The sequence below is a fragment of the Lissotriton vulgaris genome, chromosome 6 (assembly GCF_964263255.1).
Source record: "Lissotriton vulgaris chromosome 6, aLisVul1.2, whole genome shotgun sequence".
In the NCBI taxonomy this organism is placed as follows: domain Eukaryota; kingdom Metazoa; phylum Chordata; class Amphibia; order Caudata; family Salamandridae; genus Lissotriton; species Lissotriton vulgaris.
Window position 1 is genome coordinate 1,669,306,585 of NC_141694.1, and position 26,970 is coordinate 1,669,333,554.

At 44.8% G+C, this 26,970-nt stretch overlaps 1 protein-coding gene across 1 annotated transcript in view; it reads left to right on the forward strand.

The window, feature by feature from the left end:
- TRAF5 (TNF receptor associated factor 5) overlaps window positions 1-26,970 on the forward strand; it is a 253,278-nt gene that overhangs the window by 208,237 nt on the left and 18,071 nt on the right. The window contains exons 9-10 of the mRNA XM_086927840.1: window positions 9,796-9,870; window positions 26,335-26,427. Coding sequence (XP_086783966.1) covers window positions 9,796-9,870; window positions 26,335-26,427 — 168 coding nt within the window. The remainder of the gene's footprint in view (window positions 1-9,795; window positions 9,871-26,334; window positions 26,428-26,970) is intronic.

A 26,970-nucleotide genomic window follows, 5' to 3' on the forward strand; every position in this document is an offset into this window, starting at 1 on the left:
AACAGCAGCCGGGGGCATTTCCTTCCTTGCTGTAGGACCCATGACACACTGCCTTCGGCACTGATTGGTACATCCTAACAGGGTAAAGGACAAGTGCTCCTCCTTGTTAAAAAGTCAGCTTGTTTTTATTAAAATAGGCACATAATCTGTTGTCTCAAGTATCATAATTGGTGGCTAACCATATCCTCAAATAATTAACTGTTGGTCCTGAACAACCATATTATAGGGATGTTTGCCTTCTATTCAAAATCTGAGGTTTTTAGTTTAACTTATAAACTGAAACCTCCACAAAGGAAACCACTACATTTCATTTTCATTAGCAGACATGGCTAAGCTAGCATTAGGAGTCACAATTGACCCATCAGCTGCATAGCCCACTTCTTTAATTTCAGGTCGTAGGAAAAGCACTGGGGTAATATCTGATATTTTGACCAAAACCCTCAGAAACGGTTCCATATATAGAGAGGAGACAGAGGACATCCTTGCTGCATGTAATTGGTGATGTTAAAGGTGGCTGAAAGCCATTTATGGTGATAACCACTTTTTGGGGTCATACATGGCTTGTATCCTCTTGAAAAACACTGATGGAAACTCAAACCGATGCATGACCACCCAAAGGAATCACCACTCTGCCAGTCGAATGTATCCTTGCCATTGAGAGATATGAAGGACAATGAATGTTGTCGCAAGTCAGCCGATCAATGCAGCTGCCGGGTTACTGTGTTCCATAGCATCTGTACCTGGGATAATCCATGTTGCCATGGGGTCACTAATTATGCAATGATTTTATTAATTCTCTAAGATAAAAGACAAGTGTATAGTCTGAGCACAAATGTGAGATTGGTCATTATGATGTCGCAGGGACTCTGCTCCTACACAGAACTGTGCACAGAGACCCAGGACCTCAGTGAATTGTGGTGTACCAAAAAACTCACCTTAGTGCCTAGAAACCCTAACCAGCTAGCATCAGTGTCACATTAGCTCTTCATCCTATAGCAAAGGAACCAATGATTAGACAACCCAGAACATGCGACTTAGGTTATACTCAGGAATGGTGGGAAGAAAGAACACTCTTTCGTTTATCTCATAACAGTCCACAACAGGAGTAAAATGAGACACGGAAAGGTTAAAAACTTTATTTTAAGATGCAGTAATTTTGCTAACATAAGCAGACATATGATTAGAAATAATATGATCAGCATTGTTACAATTCCATAAAACACAAAAGGAGAAATCATATTGCAATGATGGTGAAAATAGGTACTATAGCGCCTAGTAAATCACCCTCCCTAGCTAGGAACTATGTTTTATAAAATATAGACGGTCTCTTAGGCTTGTTTGGGGACCCTATACCTCCAAGATCAGCAGGTGTGGATCACATCAGGATCTTCAAAAGCTCTCTGTCTCTGACTTCTTCCAAGTGCCTGAAATCATGCCTACAGTTCATTATTAAAGGCGCCAGAATCACATTGGCTTGCAGCTGCATATATGTTATGGCTAGAACGTGAGCCGATCAGCCCGAACAACAGCTACCTTGTTATGATAACCTTGGAGGCTTTAGCACTCAGTGTGCAGACTAGAGTCACAATGTAAGTCTAGGGATGCTGGAAACAAGCCATTCTCATGTGAAGCATTTCACGCAGCCTAACTTACAACAACAGTTATATGCAGTGTTGTGTTCAAAAGCAGCAAAAAGGAAAAATGGTGTTTAAACTTCAAATAAGCCTATGCTAACATAGCAATGTGAGTAACAAGGCCTAGCCCTCACTACAATGAATTGAGATGTAGACGCAACAAATCATTTAAGACAAACCCATAATTCAAGTAGAGCTCAATGATAGTAGAGTAGATGCTCCTAAGATAATTTCATTAATTAGATCAAGAAAAAGGAAAGCAACCTTGTTATTACTTAATGTATATAATTAACTTGGGATATCATCAGTGCCTGCAAAACTGTGCAAGTAACATGTAGGAGTTTCTCTATCATAATTAGAGCAGTTGAACCTGAGCCAAAGCTGAAAGAGAAGGAGGCGGGGCCAACAGCCGACCAAGATGGCAGCTTGAAGTAGAGCTGTCACTCCTGAGCTACCGTATTTATAAGTAACGCTGTTAATCCGCACTCAGGGTGACCACTGAATGGCTAGTCTGACAAGAGGAATCCTACTGCTCCTGATGAGGGCTGCATCATGCAGCAATAGTTACCTGCAGTGAATGGACGATCTGGGGCCTGTCCACGGTGCGGAAACCCAGAGCTGGATGACCCATTGAGGGGACGTGGCCTGCTACAGCATGGCTTGAAACATCAGCGAAGTTAGCTGCAGAGATCCCCGTGGATGTAAGGGGAATGAAGGAGTTACCTCCGATGATTTGAAGTCGCAGGATTGGATGCAAGAAACTGTTGCTCCTCTCAATGTGTTACTGTGTACAAATCTGGAAACAATAAATTCTGTTCAAAGTCTATATGAGTGGCTACAGGAAGCTTTTGACATCCTGATACCACTCAAAACCACACAACATAACAAAAGAAAAAAATCGCCTTGGAGAAACATAGAAATAAAAGACATAAAACAAAAAATTATAAAGATGCAATGTACCTGGCTCAAAACAAATGCCAAACAAGACAAACTTCACCTTCAGAAATTAACAGATTATACAAGTCGGCTATCAAAAAAGCTAAGAAAAGGTAATATTCAGACAGAATTCAAAACGCTAAATGTGCAAATAAAGAATTCTATAAAATATTTAATGAATTTCGCAAACCAAATTGCCTAGAAGGAACTCATCCTGTTACTCAAGATTTCACAGACAAACTGGCAAATCATTACACGGACAAATCAGACACGTTGGACTCGTACTTAAAACAGAAACAAAGCACCAGCACTAACCCTTGTACAAAACAACAATCCAAGAATACTCTAACCAAGCCTCTCCGTTCCTTCCAACACATCTCACAAGAGGAATTTATGGATCTAATAAAATCAAGCAGACCTGCCGGCAGCCCTTCTGACCCTTGTCCACCACAAACTTTCAAGGCAATTCTTTTTAACAACCTCTGCTGCCACTCCAGTAAGAAGAATCATCAAGGATTCCTTCACTACCGGACTTTTTCCAGAAGAACTCAAAAAATCACATATATGCCCTTTACTGAAGAAAACAAACTTGGATCAGCTGAACCCTGACAACTACAGACCCATTACAAATGGACCTTTTCTGGGCACACTGATAGAAAGAGCAGCGTTTGCCCAGATGTCACAATTCATTGAAGAGAATGACATACTTTCAGGCTTCCAAACAGGATTCCGTCCGGGAAGAGGCATTGAATCTGCCCTCCTTGCCATCTGGGATGACCTGAAGAATACAGTTGACCGCAACGGGGTTGCTGCGCTACTCCTCTTGGACCTCTCAGCTGCCTTTGACACGGTTGACCATGACACTCTGAAACAAAGACTATGAAGCTGGCATAGAGGGCACTGCTCTAGACTGGATTGTGTCCTACCTTCGAAACAGAACTAATGTCATCCATACCCCACCTTTCTCGTCCAAACCATACTCCACAAAAGCAGGGGTCCCTCAAGGTTCTATCATCTCGCCCATGCTTTTCAACATCTACATGAATACATTACCAGTACTGATCAATCAATTTCACCTCACGTGCTATAACTATGCAGATGACACGTATATACTCCTTCAACTGGAATGCCCCAAAGACATTGGAAAATCACCAATTTTCAGCTGTCTCAGAGCCGTGGATCAGTGGATGACTTGGAGCCATCTGAAATTGAACGCTTAAAAAACGGAAATACTCACGTGTGGCGATTGGAAACATTACAACCCGCTTTCCGCATGGCCTAATGAACTGGGATCACCGCCTAAAGTATCGAAGGAAGTAAGAAACCTCGGACTGACCATGGACTCCAAGCTGTCGATGAATGCTCAAGTGGACAAACTAGCAAGATCAAGCTTTGTCACTATAAAAACACTGTAACAAATTTTCCCTCATTTGGGATTTTCCACACAGCGTCCAAGCTACCATCTCCCTTGTTCTGTCCAAACTCGATTACGCCAATAACCTCTACCACGGATCACCTTTAACGACCATGGAAAGGCTGGTTTGTATCAACTACAAAGCAATACATGGAATGGGACCACTCTTCATCAGGAATAAAATCATCAAACACATTCAACAGAAGAACCTCCGCTCTAAAGGGGCATCTTGTCTCAAAATTCCAAGATACAAGAAAAAAAATATGGGTGGCACATCCTTCTCTGTTTAAGCAGCCAAACTATGGAACTCTTTACCTCCAACATAAGATCCACCGACAACCACCTTATCTTCAGAAAACTACTCAAGAATTGTCTCTTCCCCACATAAGCACCATACGCAAACAGAAATTTACAGCATATCCCTCTGTATATAAGCATTTGTTTTCACTATAGATATGTAACTATCTTTGTGTATTGCTTTTTTATAAACATGTAGAATAATTATGTTGTTGAGAAAAAAAATCATCTGTGGTCTACATGTACTTCCATTGTGTCACTTTTCTCCTGAAAAAGCATATCCAATGCACTACCCTATTTCTCATCCTGTGCCACTATCAATATCTTTAATCTACATATACTTACCTCCTTTATGTATCTATATACTTTCAATGTACTTATGGATCTATATATTTATCACTTTCTCCTAATTAAGCATTTCTAATGCACTACCCTATTTCTCAGCCTTTACTTCTCTCAATATATATTCTAGCCCAACCTTCTGACTGATCTCAAACTTCTTTCTACTTCTCTTTCCAATGCACTACCCTATCTCTTATTCTATAAATCTATCAATATATCCTCTATATCCTCTCTCTTGTTTATCCCAAACCCCATACCACTACTAAGATCCCCAAAATAACCCTTTCTAGACTCTCTCCTACTCTACCCCTCCTTGCATCATCTGACACCTCTTTTACTATACCGATCCCCTAAAACAAAACTCTTCCCTCTGACTCCTCCCCTCCAAAATTCCTTTTTACTCATCCAAAAGCCTCCTCCTGCTATGACCTAAAAAAAAATCCTTAACTCTTTTATCCCTCCACTATCATTTTCAATCAAAATAACAGGCTAACATGTTCACTTCTCAAATTCCATATTCCACTATACTAATTCACCACTAATCCTTTATGGGTTCCAGAGTAGCGCGCTACTCGCCAATAAAGCGTCTCAACACCCCATCAGGGTTACAAGCACTATATAAATGCAAACCTTTTCCCTTTTCTATGCCTCCCCAACCCTTCTCAATCCCAAATAACTGACTAGCATATCCACCACTAAAATTGCTTTCATGTTTCACCATACTAATTTAACACTAATCCTTATGGGTTCCAGAGTAGCATGCTACTTGCGCTTTCAAAACCCCATCAGGAGTAGCAAGCGCTATATAAATACAAACCTCGTTCCCTCTTCTATCCCGCACCTACCCTTCTCTACTCAAACAACTGAATAACATATCCACCACTCAAATTACTTCATGTTTCACTATACTAATTTTCAACACTAATCCTTTATGGGTTCCGGAGTAGCATGCTACTCGCCAGAAAAGCGCTTTAACACCCATCAAGTGCTATATGAATGCAACCCTTTCTTCCCCTTTTATCCCTCCGCTACCCTTCTCACTCCAAATAACTGACTAATATCCACCACTGAAATTACTTTCATATTTCACCATACTAATTCACCACTAATCCTTTATGGGCTTCCGGAGTAGCGTGCTTCAACACCCCATCAGGGGTAACAAGCACTATATAAATACAAACCTTTTTTCCTCCTCTATCCTTCTGCTATCATTCCAAAATCTAAATAACTGACTAACCTATCCACCACTTAAAATGTACTTGCATGTTTCACTATACTAATTCAACACTAATCCTCTATGGGTCCCGGAGTAGCGTGCTACTCGCCGAAAAAGCGATTTGACGCCTCGTCAGGGGTAGTAAGCACTATATAAACGCATTTACAATACAATACTTATCACTGCCGTTTGGTGTTAAATACCAAGGAAGTCTTGCTCTACTTCTGGTTCCTTGCCTTCTGCTCTGCTGATCTGCTCATTGTGGCCTTAGGGAAAGATGCACTCATGTGGCTGAACTGTAGATTACACTTTTACCTTGCTAGATCTTCCTACACCCCTTCCAGTTCCTACATGCATATAAATAATGTACTGTTACTTACAACCATCAGAAACCATGGAGAAAACAGTAACTCAACAAGGCAAACTTTCATTTGAACAAAAGCACCAAACAGGGGCGAAAACCAGGCTGGCCTCCCCAACGACTATGCCTATGTCTGAGGACATTACCCTATCAGACACCGACATAAAAGCTATTTAATTTGACATGAAATCCAGCTTAAAAGCAATAGACTCTAAAATTGACCACCTCACTGCACAGTTGCATTTAATGCAAGACAGACTCGATAAACACAGAGACTACCTGAAAGAGGACAAGAATAGGCTCCCGTCACTGAAAGATGAAACCTCAGTTAGTAAGGTTAGGATTCAACGTATGGAACAGGTGATAGGTAAAATAACGGCCAAGAATGAAGATATCAAATCAAGATTATTAAGGGACAACATTCGCATAGAAAGCCTACAAGAAAACATCAATATGGGAAAACCTGAGCCATTTATTGAAGACCTCTTGATAAAGCTTTTGGGTAGGAATGATTTCTCGGACATCCTGGTGGTTGGGAGACCCCGCAGATTTCTGGCGCCACCAGATGCTCCCCTTTGGCCAGTCATTGCCAGATAGTTGAACTATCGAGATTGGGACACTGCATCGCGACTGGAAAGAGAGAAGGGCCCTATAACCTATAAAGGCTCAGAGATCTCCTGCTACCCTGATGTGACACATGTGTGAAAATAGGCCAGATGGGCTTTTACTGAAGTGAAAAAAATCATGAAAGCAAGAGACATTACATATATGTATCTTGCTGTTGTATTGTGCGCAGAACAATGCATTGCAAATGTAATGTCTCTTGCTCTCATGATTTTTGCCAACCCTAAAGCAGCATTGAAATTCGTTAAGGGAGCAAAACACACCGACTCGGGACAGAAGCTGAAAATCCTCAATGACAATCTGTCATCCAACAAAGAAAGCCTTCCACAGCCTGAGAGCCAGAAATGAGACATTGGCCCAGGATGAACTCATTCATCCTGGAGTAGTCAAAAGCAGTCTCATTACTTGGTGTAATTGCTTCTTTGCTGAAACTAAAACTTTATAATGAATTTGCAGGTGCATGCCTGGCCACCTACCTTGAACTACCTTGATGTAGTAGTGGGACATAACGTGAGGGTGGGTGGCGCAGCCTTCTTCCCAGCAATCTGCTTTAAGTTCTACTATAAGGGTTTGTTTGAGCAAGAGAGTAAATTCACTGCAAGTTCGTAGTGATCAGTATCGGAGGAGAGAGGGGGAAATATGAATTGTCCAGTGTTTAAGTAGAGGCTGTATTATTACTAAACTAAAGCTGCTGTCACAGATATGTCTCAACACTCATTTTAAAACAGCACCAAATTGCAACGTCCTCCTAATGGTCAGATAGCTAATTGTCCAACTGGAGTATAGCTAGGATTAAAGCTATGACCATTTACGGGATGGCTAACCCCAAGAGGAGGCCACAGATTCTTATGTACTTAGAAAGACACAAAGTAGAGATTGTGATTTTACACGAAACTCATTTAGGAGTATCTATGTAATGTTCATTCGCCAGCTCATGGAGATAAAAGCATTTTCTATGCTTGATGCAGCACATATGCGAGGTGGGTTGCAATATTAATTAGGAATACACTTTAGACCCTCTGTGCAGATTTATATACTTGCATTGAATATTGAATGACATACCTGTCACTTTTAATAATGTTTATGCCTCTACTGTTGATGACCCTGACTTCTTTGAGGGAACACAAAGCAAATAATGTGATATGGAAAGGGGAATTTAAACTAACTATACAATCCATAACACATAGTAATAACCCCAATCACTCTGACCACTCAAGAGCAGCAAAAGTAGTGAAAGAGTTAATATCGATGGATGAGCTGAGAGACATTGGGTGAGAGAGAGGGAGGGCAAAAATGCCTATTCGTACTACTCCACATTACATTACATGACATACATTCTTGCATAGAGTTTTGGCTGGCCTCTGTGGAGAAACTCCCTTGGGTATCACACAGCTACTGCATACCCTCTCCGGCCATTCCCCGTTCATTCTCACACTTGACCTCCCGGAAAGTGCAATCGGCTTGGCATTTTCCAAATTACACCTTTAGAGATTCTGTGGCATATTAGACCCTCTGTTCTCTGAGTGAAGCTTTAAACGCCTATCACTGACTGATATTGTCTCAGTCATGAAGCTTGTCACAGTGTTGGAATTGTTTAATGTATACATTAGAGGGGACACACGAGGCAAAAAGTTTCGAGTTCTCGATTCAATGCGTACAAAATTCCGAAAAACAGAAGCACAGCTATTGCAAATTGAAAATCAATACAATCAAGACCCCTTCCAGCAGGCACTTTTGGAGTGGCACAAAGTATTACAAACATACCTGCAACTAGTTGACAGAAAAACTAAATATATCTCTAAAAACACAATTGCCTGGCACTACGGGGAATTCGATTGGCCCAGTAAAACCCTCTCTTGGTTGATTCATAAAGCACACCACACAGTTCGCTACACTCTCTTAAACTTGACACTTTGAAAATGGTTGGTGGCACCTGACACTTTTCTGGGAGATTTGGGCATTTTACACTATATACACAAGCAAAATGTTGACCGCAGCCTTGACATGCAGAATTATCTTGAAGACATTGGACTTGCATGGATAGAGGGAGGGGCTAGAGAAATTCTGCTTTGTAAAGTAGAACCTCAATAGATTATAACAGCCTTTGAAGGCCTGGGTGAGGGGAAAGCTGGAATTGACTACCTTACTGCGGATTTTTATAAAACATACAAAGTACTAGTAGTGCCTAGACCAACAGATCCATACCAAGAGGCATTGGATTCTGTAGAAATCCCTCCAACCACTAGAGAGGCGGTTAACCCGATATTAAACCCAGTAACGGTGAACAGGATTGCCAGTAATATATAACTCTCTCTCTACTAAATCTAGACAATAAGATACTTGCTTGGGTCATTGCAAACAGACTAGCTCCATTGATTGTCTGGACTGATAGTAACATTTGGTACATATGGGTCGGATCTTAAAAATCTTTACTGGCCACAATTTGCAACCAGTATTTTGCATCCAGCTATTCGTTTCGTGTAGCCAAATGGCTGCCTGACTGCGCCTGCAAAATTAACATCTCTTTCAACCCTAGCTTCTCAGTTACTGTAATTCTTTTAGTATTAACTATTTATTTTGCATCATAAACTGCCTGTCCAGGTATTTCTCTATGAATGTCTGAAGAAAGGGGCTCAGAAGATAACAAAGCTAAAGAACAATAACAGCACTAAATTGTGTGGGTACGGGACCAGCATATCATGGCCTAAATATTGTCTCACAAAAATATTGTGTCCTAAATAATTTATTAACGTATCACCCCATTGGAGTTAGTAATAAATCTACATTCAATGGAGGAATATTATGTCAGGTAATATTTTTTTTAACTGTATTCCAACATCTGGCCCAATGTATTGCAACTCCTACGTAAACTACTTTCTCATTGTCGAAAATTGCGCGAAGTTGTTATTCTAAAAAAAAATATATTTATATGTTAAATCTTATAATGGTGTTCTTTTTGTTGTCTTCATAGATTGCTGACCACCTCTCTGTGTGTCCTGAAGCTGACATAGAATGTCCATTTAAGAATTATGGCTGTCTGGTTAAGGTACTGACATTCATTTACTATACTTCTACAATCTTGCTGTTTTCTTGCTGTTTTCCTTTGTTAACCTTGACATGAGATTGTGAAGGCCTTTATATGTTATGTGAATAAGGGCAGGGATGTCTGAAATTGCATCATATGAAATAAGACCAATTTGCATCTTGTCCATATTCAGTGGTGGTTGGCAGATTTTAAAAGGGATGAGGTGAAAAGGTTTGATCCAAAAACAGTGTTAAATTTGTAAAAATAGATAAGTGTCGTATGCCTGTCAAGAGGCCCTGCAGCTTGCACTACTCAATGCCCCAATACATGCCGCCAATGACAGAATCAACACAACTACTAATCAAAACAACCCTAAAAGTATGACATTTCAGACTATTGCAGACCCCAATGCTACAAAAAATTGCTTGGGCAGCAGATATTAGTAATTTTTAGTGTTCATTGAAATAATAACCCCTTTGCTGCGGCGGTAATTCCCCCACGGTGCGGGGGGTGGGTGAGCATGGCGCTGCGGTGCTCATGACGAGACCAGCTCGTCATGAGTCACAGTGGAGCTGTGCTCATGACAAGCTGGTCTCGTCACGACTCCGCCCACTAATTATTTCGCCCGCAAAGGCAGGGAATCAATTGCAAAGTGGGCGGAGCGCAGCCGTTATGACGAGACCAGCTCGTCATGAGCACAGCTCCACTGTGACTCATGACGAGCTAGTCTCGTCATGAGCACTGAAGGTGTTAAATAACTGTTGTTGTGTTAATCTCTAATTTAGATAAACTGTGTAGAATGTCATAAGTGCCGGTGTTAACATTTAAGTTCCAATATCGAGTACCGGAAACCACAGGCTCAAATTAATCACTGCCCAAATATAGAATGCAACTATCTTTGAATGTTATTTGAGTGGTGATTAGTCGAGCCACTGCATGAACTGGTCTTGACTGAGGTCATTGAATACTTTGTAGACTTGTGAATAGTGTAACAACTCCATCAGATTGTGATGAGACAAGAGCGTGGATGGAGGTTTAGAGGAGGGAGAAAGGACTTCTATTTTGCTCAGTAGTATAAGTATAATCATTCTGTTTGTGATGTTCTTGATATGGTTCTTGACAGACAGATTTAGAGCTATGGTGAACAGCTGAAACTTTGGTGGAGGATGATGGTTAGAGGAAGATGCTATTTAACGTCATGTTGTAAATCCACCCCTGAATGAGGGGCGTGTGGGTTGTTCCATTAACAAGGACAACATCATTCCTTGAGGGGTTAAGCTTCGGATGCACTCCTGAAGTCCAAGTTTGAATGATTTCCTGGCTCATTCTGTGTGTAAGGATACAGTTAGATGACAACATTTGTGAGGACCTTGAAATGTCTCCTGGTCCGGTCGCCATGGAGACAGCATTTTGTGAGCTTATTGCCACTGATAGTGTCTCTTTGAATTTAGCTGTCATTGACCTGATTCTTACCTCTTTTGTGTGTGTTTACTTTTCATGTGTTGAGAAGGAATGAAATCACTGCATGGACGATCCATCCTGAGTTGCAATGCCCACAGAAGCCATTTGTATACAGCATTTGTAATCCATGTGTTTACTCATGCAATACTTGTCTGCCTTGTTAATAACAACATTTGTATTGTACTGCATGCATGACCTTCCCTTTTTAACCTTCTTCTGAGAGGGTGGCCAGTCTCATACCTGCTTAGTGACACCGCACAAGTGCTGCAGCTACAGCCAATGATAGCTTGTTACAAACAGCACCTCACAAGCAGCCACTTGGGGGCCCACATTTGTTATTGGAATAAGCAATACTACGAGCCCCAGAATGAAGGGCGTGGCGGGCTTAAAAGCCCAGAATGGATGAAGATGTGACACATGACATGGTTTGGAGCGGGGCGACTGCAACACCCTGTTAGGACCATATGTGAAGGCTGGGCAGGCTCAGAGCAGAGGGCAGACACAAGGAGATGATAGACGGAGCACTGAAACTTTTCAGACACTCAGCCCCAGCCACAGATCTGGGCTGAATCCATCATCGTTCTTTAGCTCACTCAGCCACCCCAGTTCAAACCCAGCTATATGCAAATCAGTCTGACCCTGTGCCTTATGGGAACAGTCCAGCCCGAACTGCCAAGCCAGGTCTTCACTCGACCGGAAACGAGCATCCTGGGACCGGTTTCGCAGAGCAGAGTGCATCACTTGTGGACATCCCCTTAAGCAGGAGTGGGGAAGGCTTGGCCACATAGAGGAGTGGCATAAAGGACATTGGTTTACAAAAGGGGGTGGTGATGAACAGAGTGTCTGAATTGAGCAGACCACTCTTACCCAGTCCAAAGATCAGGGCTTGATCCATCACCGTTATTTATCTCACTGCCCCATCCCAGCTCAGAATCTGGCTATATGCAAATCAGTCTGTCCCTGGCCCAGTGCATCATGGGAACAGGGCAGACTAAACTACCAAGCCAATTCTTTACCAGAAAGGAGACAAGCTACCGGGGACCGGTTTCTGGCATTTCAGCCTCTTCGGCCCGGCTTGCTTGAATCCTGATGGAGCAGTGAGAAAGGGACTCATGTCTGAGTATACCCTGCCACACCTATAGTGGCCAAAATCGATTTACAAAAGGGGGTGGTGATGAACAGAGTGTCTGAATTGAGCAGACCACTCTTACCCAGTCCAAAGATCAGGGCTTGATCCATCACCGTTATTTATCTCACTGCCCCATCCCAGCTCAGAATCTGGCTATATGCAAATCAGTCTGTCCCTGGCCCAGTGCATCATGGGAACAGGGCAGACTAAACTACCAAGCCAATTCTTTACCAGAAAGGAGACAAGCTACCGGGGACCGGTTTCTGGCATTTCAGCCTCTTCGGCCCGGCTTGCTTGAATCCTGATGGAGCAGTGAGAAAGGGACTCATGTCTGAGTATACCCTGCCACACCTATAGTGGCCAAAATCGATTTACAAAAGGGGGTGGTGATGAACAGAGTGTCTGAATTGAGCAGACCACTCTTACCCAGTCCAAAGATCAGGGCTTGATCCATCACCGTTATTTATCTCACTGCCCCATCCCAGCTCAGAATCTGGCTATATGCAAATCAGTCTGTCCCTGGCCCAGTGCATCATGGGAACAGGGCAGACTAAACTACCAAGCCAATTCTTTACCAGAAAGGAGACAAGCTACCGGGGACCAGTTTCTGGCATTTCAGCCTCTTCGGCCCGGCTTGCTTGAATCCTGATGGAGCAGTGAGAAAGGGACTCATGTCTGAGTATACCCTGCCACACCTATAGTGGCCAAAATCGAGCAAACCGGGCCGAAGACGGCTGTAATGCCAGAAACCGGTCCCCGGGAGCTTGTTTCCTTCCCAGTGTAAGAATTGGCTTTTGTAGTTTGGTTTGCCCTGTTCCCATCATGCACTGGGACAGGAACAGACTAATTTGCATACAGCCAGGTTCTGAAACTGGGATGGTGCAGTGAGCTAAAAAAACGGTGTTGGATCTAGCCCTGATCTCTTGACTCGGTGAGAGCTTTCTGCTTAATTCAGAGACTCCGTCCCTCACCACCCCTTGTTGTAAATATTTTTGTCCACCCTAAGCGTGGAAGGGTATTCTCAGATGTGAGACCCTTGCTCATTGCACCATCAGGATTCAAGCAAACCGGGCCGAAGACGGCTGTAATGCCAGAAACCGGTCCCCGGGAGCTTGTTTCCTTCCCAGTGTAAGAATTGGCTTTTGTAGTTTGGTTTGCCCTGTTCCCATCATGCACTGGGACAGGAACAGACTAATTTGCATACAGCCAGGTTCTGAAACTAGGATGGTGCAGTGAGCTAAAAAACGGTGTTGGATCTAGCCCTGATCTCTTGACTGGGTGAGAGCTTTCTGCTTAATTCAGAGACTCCGTCCCTCACCACCCCTTGTTGTAAATATTTTTGTCCACCCTAAGCGTGGAAGGGTATTCTCAGATGTGAGACCCTTGCTCATTGCACCATCAGGATTCAAGCAAACCGGGCCGAAGACGGCTGTAATGCCAGAAACCGGTCCCCGGGAGCTTGTTTCCTTCCCAGTGTAAGAATTGGCTTTTGTAGTTTGGTTTGCCCTGTTCCCATCATGCACTGGGACAGGAACAGACTAATTTGCATACAGCCAGGTTCTGAAACTGGGATGGTGCAGTGAGCTAAAAAACGGTGTTGGATCTAGCCCTGATCTCTTGACTGGGTGAGAGCTTTCTGCTTAATTCAGAGACTCCGTCCCTCACCACCCCTTGTTGTAAATATTTTTGTCCACCCTAAGCGTGGAAGGGTATTCTCAGATGTGAGACCCTTGCTCATTGCACCATCAGGATTCAAGCAAACCGGGCCGAAGACGGCTGTAATGCCAGAAACCGGTCCCCGGGAGCTTGTTTCCTTCCCAGTGTAAGAATTGGCTTTTGTAGTTTGGTTTGCCCTGTTCCCATCATGCACTGGGACAGGAACAGACTAATTTGCATACAGCCAGGTTCTGAAACTGGGATGGTGCAGTGAGCTAAAAAACGGTGTTGGATCTAGCCCTGATCTCTTGACTGGGTGAGAGCTTTCTGCTTAATTCAGAGACTCCGTCCCTCACCACCCCTTGTTGTAAATATTTTTGTCCACCCTAAGCGTGGAAGGGTATTCTCAGATGTGAGACCCTTGCTCATTGCACCATCAGGATTCAAGCAAACCGGGCCGAAGACGGCTGTAATGCCAGAAACCGGTCCCCGGGAGCTTGTTTCCTTCCCAGTGTAAGAATTGGCTTTTGTAGTTTGGTTTGCCCTGTTCCCATCATGCACTGGGACAGGAACAGACTAATTTGCATACAGCCAGGTTCTGAAACTGGGATGGTGCAGTGAGCTAAAAAACGGTGTTGGATCTAGCCCTGATCTCTTGACTGGGTGAGAGCTTTCTGCTTAATTCAGAGACTCCGTCCCTCACCACCCCTTGTTGTAAATATTTTTGTCCACCCTAAGCGTGGAAGGGTATTCTCAGATGTGAGACCCTTGCTCATTGCACCATCAGGATTCAAGCAAACCGGGCCGAAGACGGCTGTAATGCCAGAAACCGGTCCCCGGGAGCTTGTTTCCTTCCCAGTGTAAGAATTGGCTTTTGTAGTTTGGTTTGCCCTGTTCCCATCATGCACTGGGACAGGAACAGACTAATTTGCATACAGCCAGGTTCTGAAACTGGGATGGTGCAGTGAGCTAAAAAACGGTGTTGGATCTAGCCCTGATCTCTTGACTGGGTGAGAGCTTTCTGCTTAATTCAGAGACTCCGTCCCTCACCACCCCTTGTTGTAAATATTTTTGTCCACCCTAAGCGTGGAAGGGTATTCTCAGATGTGAGACCCTTGCTCATTGCACCATCAGGATTCAAGCAAACCGGGCCGAAGACGGCTGTAATGCCAGAAACCGGTCCCCGGGAGCTTGTTTCCTTCCCAGTGTAAGAATTGGCTTTTGTAGTTTGGTTTGCCCTGTTCCCATCATGCACTGGGACAGGAACAGACTAATTTGCATACAGCCAGGTTCTGAAACTGGGATGGTGCAGTGAGCTAAAAAACGGTGTTGGATCTAGCCCTGATCTCTTGACTGGGTGAGAGCTTTCTGCTTAATTCAGAGACTCCGTCCCTCACCACCCCTTGTTGTAAATATTTTTGTCCACCCTAAGCGTGGAAGGGTATTCTCAGATGTGAGACCCTTGCTCATTGCACCATCAGGATTCAAGCAAACCGGGCCGAAGACGGCTGTAATGCCAGAAACCGGTCCCCGGGAGCTTGTTTCCTTCCCAGTGTAAGAATTGGCTTTTGTAGTTTGGTTTGCCCTGTTCCCATCATGCACTGGGACAGGAATAGACTAATTTGCATACAGCCAGGTTCTGAAACTGGGATGGTGCAGTGAGCTAAAAAACGGTGTTGGATCTAGCCCTGATCTCTTGACTGGGTGAGAGCTTTCTGCTTAATTCAGAGACTCCGTCCCTCACCACCCCTTGTTGTAAATATAAAGGACATTGGGGCTTGGTAAATGTCAGTAACATGACAGATTTGCCTCTGAGAGGTTGATTTAGCTGATTCAGATTCAGTGACGTTAGACCAGTGACTGTAGTACCGTGCACAGTTGGCCACATGTCAGATTCATTTTTGGAAGGTCAGTTGGGTTGGGACAGAATCAGTCAAATGCCAAACTTGCATCTAAAAAGGTGATAACGTTTGGGGTAGACTAATATACTTACAAGGTACCCGCATACATCTGTCTGACTCTGTCCCTCCACTACTGCATCACATAATGACAAATAAGTAAAAATCACAGTATACAGCTGGGCTAGTAGTTGTAAATAGCACGTTCACCTTGATAGGTCTCTTAGAGCTGCTGACAGATAATGGATGTTTATTGTTAGTCAAATTAGTAATACTTTATCGAAATATAAATGGCTGAGTAGACTCTCTAGAATTTGAACCTATGACCATGAAGTCAAACATTGATCTCTTTAATGCAGGCATTAATTATGAGTCACCAACCCCCGAGGGTAAAGCAATATTCTTGACCAGCAGCAAAAACAATATATATATATATATATATATATATATATATATATATATATATATATATATATATATATATATATATATATATATATTGTCGCTCCAGGTTGTCCACCTCTTGAGTAGCACACGAGCAGCAGCTTAATTTATGTGTAGGTGAGGACGGGGATCCGCTTGTAGATGCCGCTCCATAATGGATCTGCCCGACGCGTTTCGAAGCTCCATCTGCTTCTCTTCAGGGGCTTTAACGGAAGCGGTGTGCGCACCCGCTGACACACTTCTCCAATTTCCATATGACACACCCGCCGATGGGAGGCTCCGATGAGACTGTGCATTATGGGAAGTGTGGTGCGGAAAGCACACAATCAAGTCCTGTATGGACCCCACAAGTGGGCCCGTCCTCGATTCCATGTACGGCTGCTGTTTCACTTCCGTGACCCCCAAGGGTAACGGGGTGGTGCATACTCCGCGGCTGGACTGCCGCGTGTAAATTGTCGCTCCAGGTTGTCCACCTCTTGAGTAGCACACGAGCAGCAGCTTAATTTATGTGGAGGTGAGGACGGGGATCCGCTTGTAGATGCCACTCCGTAATGGATCTGCCCGACGCGTTTCGAAGCTCCATCTGCTTCTCTTCAGGGGCTTTAACGGAAGCGGTGTGCGCACCCGCTGATACACTTCTCCAATTTCCATATGACACACCCGCCGATGGGAGGCTCCGATGAGACTGTGCATTATGGGAAGTGTGGTGCGGAAAGCACACAATCAAGTCCTGTATCGACCCCACAAGTGGGCCCCTCCTCGATTCCATGTACGGCTGCTGTTTCACTTCCGTGACCGCCAAGGGTAACAGGGTGGTGCATACTCCGCGGCTGGACTGCCGCGTGTAAATTGTCGCTCCAGGTTGTCCACCTCTTGAGTAGCACACGTCCTCACCTATACATAAAGCAAGCTGCTGTTCGCGTGCTACTCAAAGGTGGACACCTTCGAGCATTGATTTATACGCGGCCGTCCAGCCGCAGAGTATGCACCACTCCGGTACCCTTGGGGTCACTAATGTGAAGCAGCAGTCGTACTTGGAATCGAGGACGGGCCCACTTGTGGAGTCCATACAGGACTTGATTGTGTGCTTCCCGGACCACACTTCCCAGAATGCACAGTCTCATTTGAGCCTCCCATCAGTGGGTGTGTTATACATTAAATGGGGAAGTGGGTCGGCGGTTGCGCACACCGCTTCCGTTAAAGCCCCTGAAGAGAAGCAGATGGAGCTTCGAAACGCGTCGGGCAGATCCCGTTCGGAGCGGCGTCTACGAGTGGATCCCCGTCCTAACCTATACATAAACCAAGCTGCTGTTCGGGTGCTACTCAAAGGTGGACACCTTCGAGCATTGATTTATACGCGGCCGTCCAGCCGCGGAGTATGCACCACCCCGGTACCCTGGGGGTCACTAATGTGAAGCAGCAGTCGTACTTGGAATCGAGGACGGGCCCACTTGTGGAGTCCATACAGGACTTGATTGTGTGCTTCCCGGACCACACTTCCCAGAATGCACAGTCTCATTTGAGCCTCCCATCGGTGGGTGTGTTATACATTAAATGGGGAAGTGGGTCGGCGGTTGTGCACACCGCTTCCGTTAAAGCCCCTGAAGAGAAGCAGATGGAGCTTCGAAACGCGTCGGGCAGATCCTGTACGGAGCGGCGTCTACGAGTGGATCCCCGTCCTCACCTATACATAAACCAAGCTGCTGTTTGCGTGCTACTCAAAGGTGGACACCTTCGAGCATTGATTTATACGCGACCGTCCAGCCGCAGAGTATGCACCACCCCGGTACCCTGGGGGTCACTAATGTGAAGCAGCAGTCGTACTTGGAATCGAGGACGGGCCCACTTGTGGAATCCATACAGGACTTGATTATGTGCTTCCTGGACCACACTTCCCAGAATGCACAGTCTCATTTGAGCCTCCCATCGGTGGGTGTGTTATACATTAAATGGGGAAGTGGGTCGGCGGTTGCGCACACCGCTTCCGTTAAAGCCCCTGAAGAGAAGCAGATGGAGCTTCGAAACGCGTCGGGCAGATCCCGTACGGAGCGGCGTCTACGAGTGGATCCCCGTCCTCACCTATACATAAACCAAGCTGCTGTTTGCGTGCTACTCAAAGGTGGACACCTTTGAGCATTGATTTATACGCGGCCGTCCAGCTGCGGAGTATGCACCACCCCGGTACCCTGGGGGTCACTAATGTGAAGCAGCAGTCATACTTGGAATCGAGGACGGGCCCACTTGTGGAGTCCATACAGGACTTGATTGTGTGCTTCCCGGACCACACTTCCCAGAATGCACAGTCTCATTTGAGCCTCCCATCGGTGGGTGTGTTATTCATTAAATGGGGAAGTGGGTCGGCGGTTGTGCACACCGCTTCCGGTAAAGCCCCTGAAGAGAAGCAGATGGAGCTTCGAAACGCGTCGGGCAGATCCTGTACGGAGCGGCGTCTACGAGTGGATCCCCGTCCTCACCTATACATAAACCAAGCTGCTGTTTGCGTGCTACTCAAAGGTGGACACCTTCGAGCATTGATTTATACGCGACCGTCCAGCCGCGGAGTATGCACCACCCCGGTACCCTGGCACTAATGTGAAGCAGCAGTCGTACTTGGAATCGAGGATGGGCCCACTTGTGGAGTCCATACAGGACTTGATTGTGTGCTTCACGGACCACACTTCCCAGAATGCACAGTCTCATTTGAGCCTCCCATCGGTGGGTGTGTTATACATTAAATGGGGAAGTGGGTCGGCGGTTGCGCACACCGCTTCCGTTAAAGCCCCTGAAGAGAAGCAGATGGAGCTTCGAAACGCGTCAGGCAGATCCCGTACGGAGCGGCGTCTACGAGTGGTTTCCCGTCCTCACCTATACATAAACCAAGCTGCTGTTCGCATGCTACTCAAAGGAGGTCACCTTCTAGCATTGATTTATACGCGGCCGTCCAGCCGCGGAGTATGCACCACCCCGGTACCCTGGGGTCACTAATGTGAAGCAGCAGTCGTACTTGGAATCGAGGACGGGCCCACTTGTGGAGTCCATACAGGACTTGATTGTGTGCTTCCCGGACCACACTTCCCAGAATGCACAGTCTCATTTGAGCCTCCCATCGGTGGGTGTGTTATACATTAAATGGGGAAGTGGGTCGAAGGTTGCGCACACCGCTTCCGTTAAAGCCCCTGAAGAGAAGCAGATGGAGCTTCGAAACGCGTCGGGCAGATCCCGTACGGAGCGGCGTCTACGAGTGGATCCCCGTCCTCACCTATACATAAACCAAGCTGCTGTTCGCGTGCTACTCAAAGGTGGACACCTTCGAGCATTGATTTATACGCGGCCGTCCAGCCGCGGAGTATGCACCACCCCGGTACCCTGGGGATCACTAATGTGAAGCAGCAGTCGTACTTGGAATCGAGGACGGGCCCACTTGTGGAGTCCATACAGGACTTGATTATGTGCTTCCCGGACCACACTTCCCAGAATGCACAGTCTCATTTGAGCCTCCCATCGGTGGGTGTGTTATACATTAAATGGGGAAGTGGGTCGGCGGTTGCGCACACCGCTTCCGTTAAAGCCCCTGAAGAGAAGCAGATGGAGCTTCGAAACGCGTCGGGCAGATCCCGTACGGAGCGGCGTCTATGAGTGGATCCCCGTCCTCACCTATACATAAACCAAGCTGCTGTTTGCGTGCTACTCAAAGGTGTACACCTTCGAGCATTGATTTATACGCGGCCGTCCAGCCGCGGAGTATGCACCACCCCGGTACCCTGGGGGTCACTAATGTGAAGCAGCAGTCGTACTTGGAATCGAGGACGGACCCACTTGTGGAGTCCATACAGGACTTGATTGTGTGCTTCCCGGACCACACTTCCCAGAATGCACAGTCTCATTTGAGCCTCCCATCGGTGGGTGTGTTATACATTAAATGGGGAAGTGGGTAGGCGGTTGCGCACACCGCTTCCTTTAAAGCCCCTGAAGAGAAGCAGATGGAGCTTCGAAACGCGTCGGGCAGATCCCTTACGGAGCGGCGTCTACGAGTGGATCCCCGTCCTCACCTATACATAAACCAAGCTGCTGTTTGCGTGCTACTCAAAGGTGGACACCTTCGAGCGTTGATTTATACGCGGCCGTCCAGCCGCGGAGTATGCACCACCCCGGTACCCTGGGGGTCACTAATGTGAAGCAGCAGTCGTACTTGGAATCGAGGACGGGCCCACTTGTGGAGTCCATACAGGACTTGATTGTGTGCTTCCCGGACCACACTTCCCAGAATGCACAGTCTCATTTGAGCCTCCCATCGGTGGGTGTGTTATACATTAAATGGGGAAGTGGGTCGGCGGTTGCGCACACCGCTTCCTTTAAAGCCCCTGAAGAGAAGCAGATGGAGCTTCGAAACGCGTCGGGCAGATCCCGTACGGAGCGGCGTCTACGAGTGGATCCCCGTCCTCACCTATACATAAACCAAGCTGCTGTTCGCGTGCTACTCAAAGGTGGACACCTTCGAGCATTGATATATATATATATATATATATATATATATATATATATATATATATATATATATATATATATTCTTTTTTATTAAAAAAAGGGTGAAAACTTTGGTCTAGTAATTTGATTAAGTGACTCAATGCGTAGATCTGGTGACAATGTGTCGATTTATTTTGATCTGCTGTGGGATGGGAGTGTGTCTTGCTTCGGACTGGGTGGGCCCAGCTGTAGAAAGTTGATGTTGTGGCTTTGCTGCTCTTGATCCCCCCCCCCCCCCCCTCCACCACTCCCCCCGCAAGCAAATAGGACTAATTTGGAGAAACATTATTGAGCTAGAGGTCTTTAGGTTTTTTAGGAGGATCTTTATCAGGATATTATTTTACACGGCCAGGCAGGTGAGAGCTGCATAGGAGCCTGGTCTTCCTCTGAAGTTTCCTTCTCCCTCATTTTGCCCTGCTAGCTAGTGGCCACTTGACTCTCTTTGATTTGATACACAGCATGCCTTTTGTGGACGTCTATTTTGGTACCAATTTTTGTAATTTTCAAAGCTACACTTACTGAGAAAATGCAGACTTGTGGCACATTATTCCATGACTCTCCCGAGTTTGGTTTATGATTTGATTTTTACCTTGCTGGATTTGGCGTGCAGAGCAAATTCTGTCGTGTGTAGGGTTATTTGTGGATCTGGATCCCGATGCCTGCTCATCTCTTGTATCATGTCTGCAATAGTGGCCCTGAGTCACTGGCAGATTTACTGGTAAATTTACACCTGTATATGTTCCCATCATTATCTGGCTACATGTTCAGGTTGGTTGAAAACTTATGCTGTAGCATTTGAGGTCAGTGAGCCTCTTTGTGACTCACATAAAATGTCACAGACGGTTGAGGTGGTTAGAATCACTGTTCAAGACATGAAGAAAAGAATGCTCGACCAGTTTATGCAATTTTCTGGGAAGGATTAGGCATAGGAGATATTTAAATGCAGGGTCGAGGACTTTAAAGGGACATCAGGTGAGAGTTGCTTATGCTGCAGGGGACTGAGGGGGCCGCCATGGATTTATATTTGAAGAGAAGGTGGATGACTCAAATTATGATTAAATTATCATTCTATATATTGGCTCATGCGCTCTCGGTCTATACACATATTTCCCTTTTAGTGGAACATCAGTGGTGTGTTTGCTCACTGATTTGTACTCGATTCCCTCATGACACTCTCCTACGTACTAACTGACACTTTGGGTAGGGGTGTACATAGCGACCCATCATTCTTCGTCAAAGGAGTGCATCTAAGATTGGGGCTTGGATTAATTGGGTGGGATGTGGGGGTTGCTTAGGGATTATAACAGTTATATAGGTGTGTTTGTTGGTTGAATGCAATTGTGATTTATTTACTTTTGAAGAGTGGCCATTCACTGAGATTGAGGTATGCTTGAGCCGTGCTTGTGTTCATTTTGGTGGCTGCACTTAGGGGGTCATTAGGATGGAGGATGCGGAAAATCCTCCATCCTAATGAAGGGGGTCATTAGGATTTTCCGCATCCTCCGGGCCGGCGGAAGCCACCGCCGGCCCGGAGGATGCGGAAAATCCTCTGCGGACCCACCAGAACCCACCGCCACATTAGGATGGCTGGTGGGTCATGGTTTAGGTCCGCAGCTTTTCCGCCGCGGCTGGCTTACAACCGCGGCGGAAAAGCACTAAAATGGTGAAGGTGTCTCTTAGACACCGTCAGCCAGATTAGGATGTGCTTGGGAACATGTTTTTCCGCGCCGGCTTTTCCGCCGTGGAAAAGCATGTGTAACTGCACTGCAGGGGCCCGTTGCGGGCCCCCAAGGTGTAGTGGGGGGTGGGGGGTGCACATGGGGGGTACCTATGGTACCCCCCTGCATTTGCGTGCACAATGCAGCAGGCACCGCGCGGTGCCTGCCGCTTTGTGCACGCAAATGCTGTGCATGCATTTTTAACATTGCTGCGGGTGCAGCTTGAAGCTCCACCCGCAGCAATGTTAAAAATAGAGGATGTGACCGCCACCCTGGCGGTCACATCCTAATCTGCATAGAGGGAACGCCGCAGCCCATGCGGACGTTCCCTCATGCTCTGGGGTCGCGGACGGACTCAAGTCCGTCCGCGATCATAATGACCCCCTAGTTTGGAGTATTAATGACATCATCATCATTGTTGATTTTGAAATGTTAAGGATATAAATGGGGTGGTAATATGAAGCAGGATAAAATCCTGCCTAAATCTGTGGAATGCTTCATTAGTAACGTTTCAAGACGCCCATTTGAACACAGTTGAACCTGGGGGGTTAGCAATGAAATGGGGTCATCATATGAACTGTCCCTCATTTACTTTTTTGGCTGCATGGGTTCTGATTATAAACTGTGACCTACACATACTTTGTCCACCTGTGCGAGTCTAAAATATCCACTATTTTGGGATGGTGGGAGATATTAATGATATGTCTTATCTGTTATTGTGCATTATGCCCCTGATTACAACTCTACCTTTTTCTTTAAAAAATTTAATTGTGGCAAGTCACGGCATGCTCTGGATAGTTTGGATGAGGGAATATAATTGTAAATTAAATTTGGCTTTTGTTCTTTTGCTGTCTGTCTCTAGGTCTGCCATTCAGAACGTTGAGAACTATCATGGCAGACTGTTAATTGAGGGAAGAATGGAATTTATAGCACAGGTTAGATAGAGCTAGGACATCTCTTTCACAACGCATGCCGCATCTTTTACTCTGGGATAGATTTTCTTTTGGCGGGACTTAACAACGTGCATTCTTTTACTGATACAAATTCTTTTACTGATGCAAGGTACTTTGATAGGTCATTGTCAGACCATTCTGTGTTGGCTGCTCAGATGACTGTAGGCATACATCAAGCGCTGGTCCATTTGTGCAGGTCACAGCCTATTTGCTCAAAGGACGTGACATTTCACGCCAGTCTTAGTGAGGCAGCTAAATTATACATTTGCACAAATACTAACATTGCAGCTAGTGAGGGTTTGGAGTGGTAAGACTTCATCGTGAAAGATTTTCGCAAAAGTGCTTTAATGGGAGTGAGGATAAGATTGACCATGAAAATTTAAACTTTGGCGTATGCAGTTCACAAGCTTAATGTTGTACCCCAGAGTAATCCCTTGCTTTGACCTGAGAGGATGGAAGCAGTGTGCAGGTTAGTTGATGAATAGGTGAGACTAGAAATGTTTGACACAAAGATTATTGCACCAGACTGCATATGTACGGTCACAAGGATGGCAGGTTGTTACCTGGGTTACTTAAATGTTAAATAGTGCTCAGACAATCTGATCCACAAGGAATCCGATTGTGGAATTGGTGATGGATCAGAAAGTCAGTTGTGATGTCTTTTAGTAATTATTAATTGTATATGCCATAGGTCCAGCAATCTAGGGATTGCACTCTAAGAACAGATTCAGGATTTCCTGCTAGAGCTGTAACACTCGAACCACCTTCGCATGTAAGAACCTTTGTTGCAGGACGAAAAAGTGCCTGCAGCTTGGGTGATAGGCTGGGGAAAGTACCCCACTACAGATAGGTTACCTTTGGAGTTTAGCCTCAATTTACTGACCTGCAAGACCCCTCAAATAGGAATTAAGGAGGCACTCTCAACAGGTTTTTTCTCTTTTTCCTTGCGTGAGTCCCTGGGCGTATTACCCCTCTAGCTGGACAGAAATCCAGTTTCCAAAAAGCCCTTATGACGTTTTAATGTAGATGCAATGATCCTGACAAAGGTGCATGCTTCTAGGCTCAATCTATCACTGCTTGGAATCATACACCCTTCCCTACCGGATTTTATTCAGGATAGAAATATAGTGGCTATTGTATCGAAGATCCACACAATGAAAAGATGATTCCTGCCGCTGTTAACAGTTTTGACACATAGAAATCATGTATTCATATGGCTGGAGTCAGGACACAACTTTTTGTTTGACCTCTACTAGACATACCGCATTGCTATTTTTAATAAAACTGAACCAGGCATTCTATGTTTTTTATCTCTTACTAACGAGTACGGTGAGCTTGTGTTTCTAATGAAACACTGTAAAGATCTAGAATGCACTGGGGAATTATATAAAGTGTGATAACTTTATGGCCACATGCGATGAAAAGATTTGATTTTTGGAGGTTGTTGACTTTTGGGGTCCATTGGGTATGGAATAATTTCCTGAAAGAGCTTCAAAGACATAGTGTTAATTCGACCTTGCCATTACTATCGGAGGGAGCAAGGAAGGCACATATAATCGATCGGTGATGCTCTCTCTGAAAGGGTTTGGTAAAATTAAGCCAAAATAGGAGTGACCGATATGGAACGGCATTGTGGTTGTGAACACACCAGAATGGACTTGTGTGAAAATGGATTCAAGATTTTGCATTCGAAGCTCTTAATGAGAGTGTGTGTGACTCCCATTGTTAGTCATAAAAATAATTTATTCTACACTCCACTTGCCCCTTAGGTTTCGTTGAGCACTGACAAACATTTTTGCCCATGTGGTGGATATGTACAAACATATCTTACTTTTGGGATGTGGTGATAGAACATATGGTAACTTTTCTGGAATGGCAACTGCACAGGTCACCCAGACACTGCCTCGTGGGTCTGCTTCCGATTTGTACGTTTGTACGCTCCAAGTTCAGGTTTTTGGTGCTGGGACTGGTGCCTGCCAAGCATTGCATTGTTATGACATAGAAGGGTTGCTTGATGCCCTACAAGCTCCATGGCTAGGGGATCGAAGAGTGAATGCTGAGAGGATTGCTGTGGAAGACGATCTCTTGATTAAATACTTAGGTTCAGGTATCTCTGTCATTTATGATTACATGGACTCTTGGGATGAAGAACAGGAAGACGTCCCATTGAATTCCTCAATTTGGCTTTTGCTTATCAAACATAATGAGTTAGTCGTACTACACAACAATTTTCCACGTCATGTAATACAGTCTTTAATTGATGTTGTTGGCATGGCCTCCTCATGTTTACTTTTCCCCTTCACCTTTTTCTATGTGATTGGGCTGGAAGGCCATGATGTTATTCTTCTGTAGATAAGTCTTGTAACAAGCATTGCACTTTTGAAAGCAGGTCCTGTCACCCTCAGAGATTCTGGTGCACTTGTGTCATTTGCTCAGATATCTACTGCGCAATTTGGCATGATGATGCATCAGAGTTCAATACTGCCTTCTTTCCACAACCTCTATCCGTTGTTTATTTTTTCTTTGTTTCTGAGAAAAAAGGTACTAGAGTTAAAAAAAAAACTAAAACAGAAGATGATTCTGGATTACATGTAAAAACAACAACAGCATTTCCTGTTCACTTAATAATCCTGTTTTATTTTTGCAAAGGTTTATTGTATAGCTTTGCCTTATACTTAACACGTGTTTTATTTTCATATCAGGAAAAAAGAGGAAACATTCAAAAACATGAAGAAACTTTCTTAAGAAAACACATGCTCTTGGTTTTGGAAAGAAATACCAGATTAGAAGAACAGGTAAAGCAGATGGTTGTACAGATGCTCTTGACCTTAAAAAGCAGTTGACTTGCTGAACAGTGAATCATTATCAGCTACTACTGAATTGAACTATTAGGTATATCTAGGGCTGAGTAATATGATTATGTCAAGGTTAAGGCTGCCATTGCTTCCTATTGACATCTAAAGGCCTGATTGAGGGTTGAGTAGTAATGGAAACCCCCCAGATGTATTTAAGAAATGGGGATCTGGGGAAAAAACGACTAGCAGAATTTCCTACTGTTTTAGCTCTATCCCCATAAATTGAAAGGCTTGTCTCCATCACCAAGCTCTAAATAAGATCTAGGCTTTGTAGATTGTAGATATTTCTTCCATTAATAGCATAAAAAGCCGTAGAGGGAATACACCTCCAGTATAATCTGCATAAAGTATGTTCCTTTCAGCAAATCACGTGTTTAGACTTACTTGATACCTATGATGAGGCTGTTGAACATGTCGCCAAATGATGAGTCTCAATGTAACTTGGTTCTTAAAGACATCTCCATCATCAATGAGTTGCTTCCA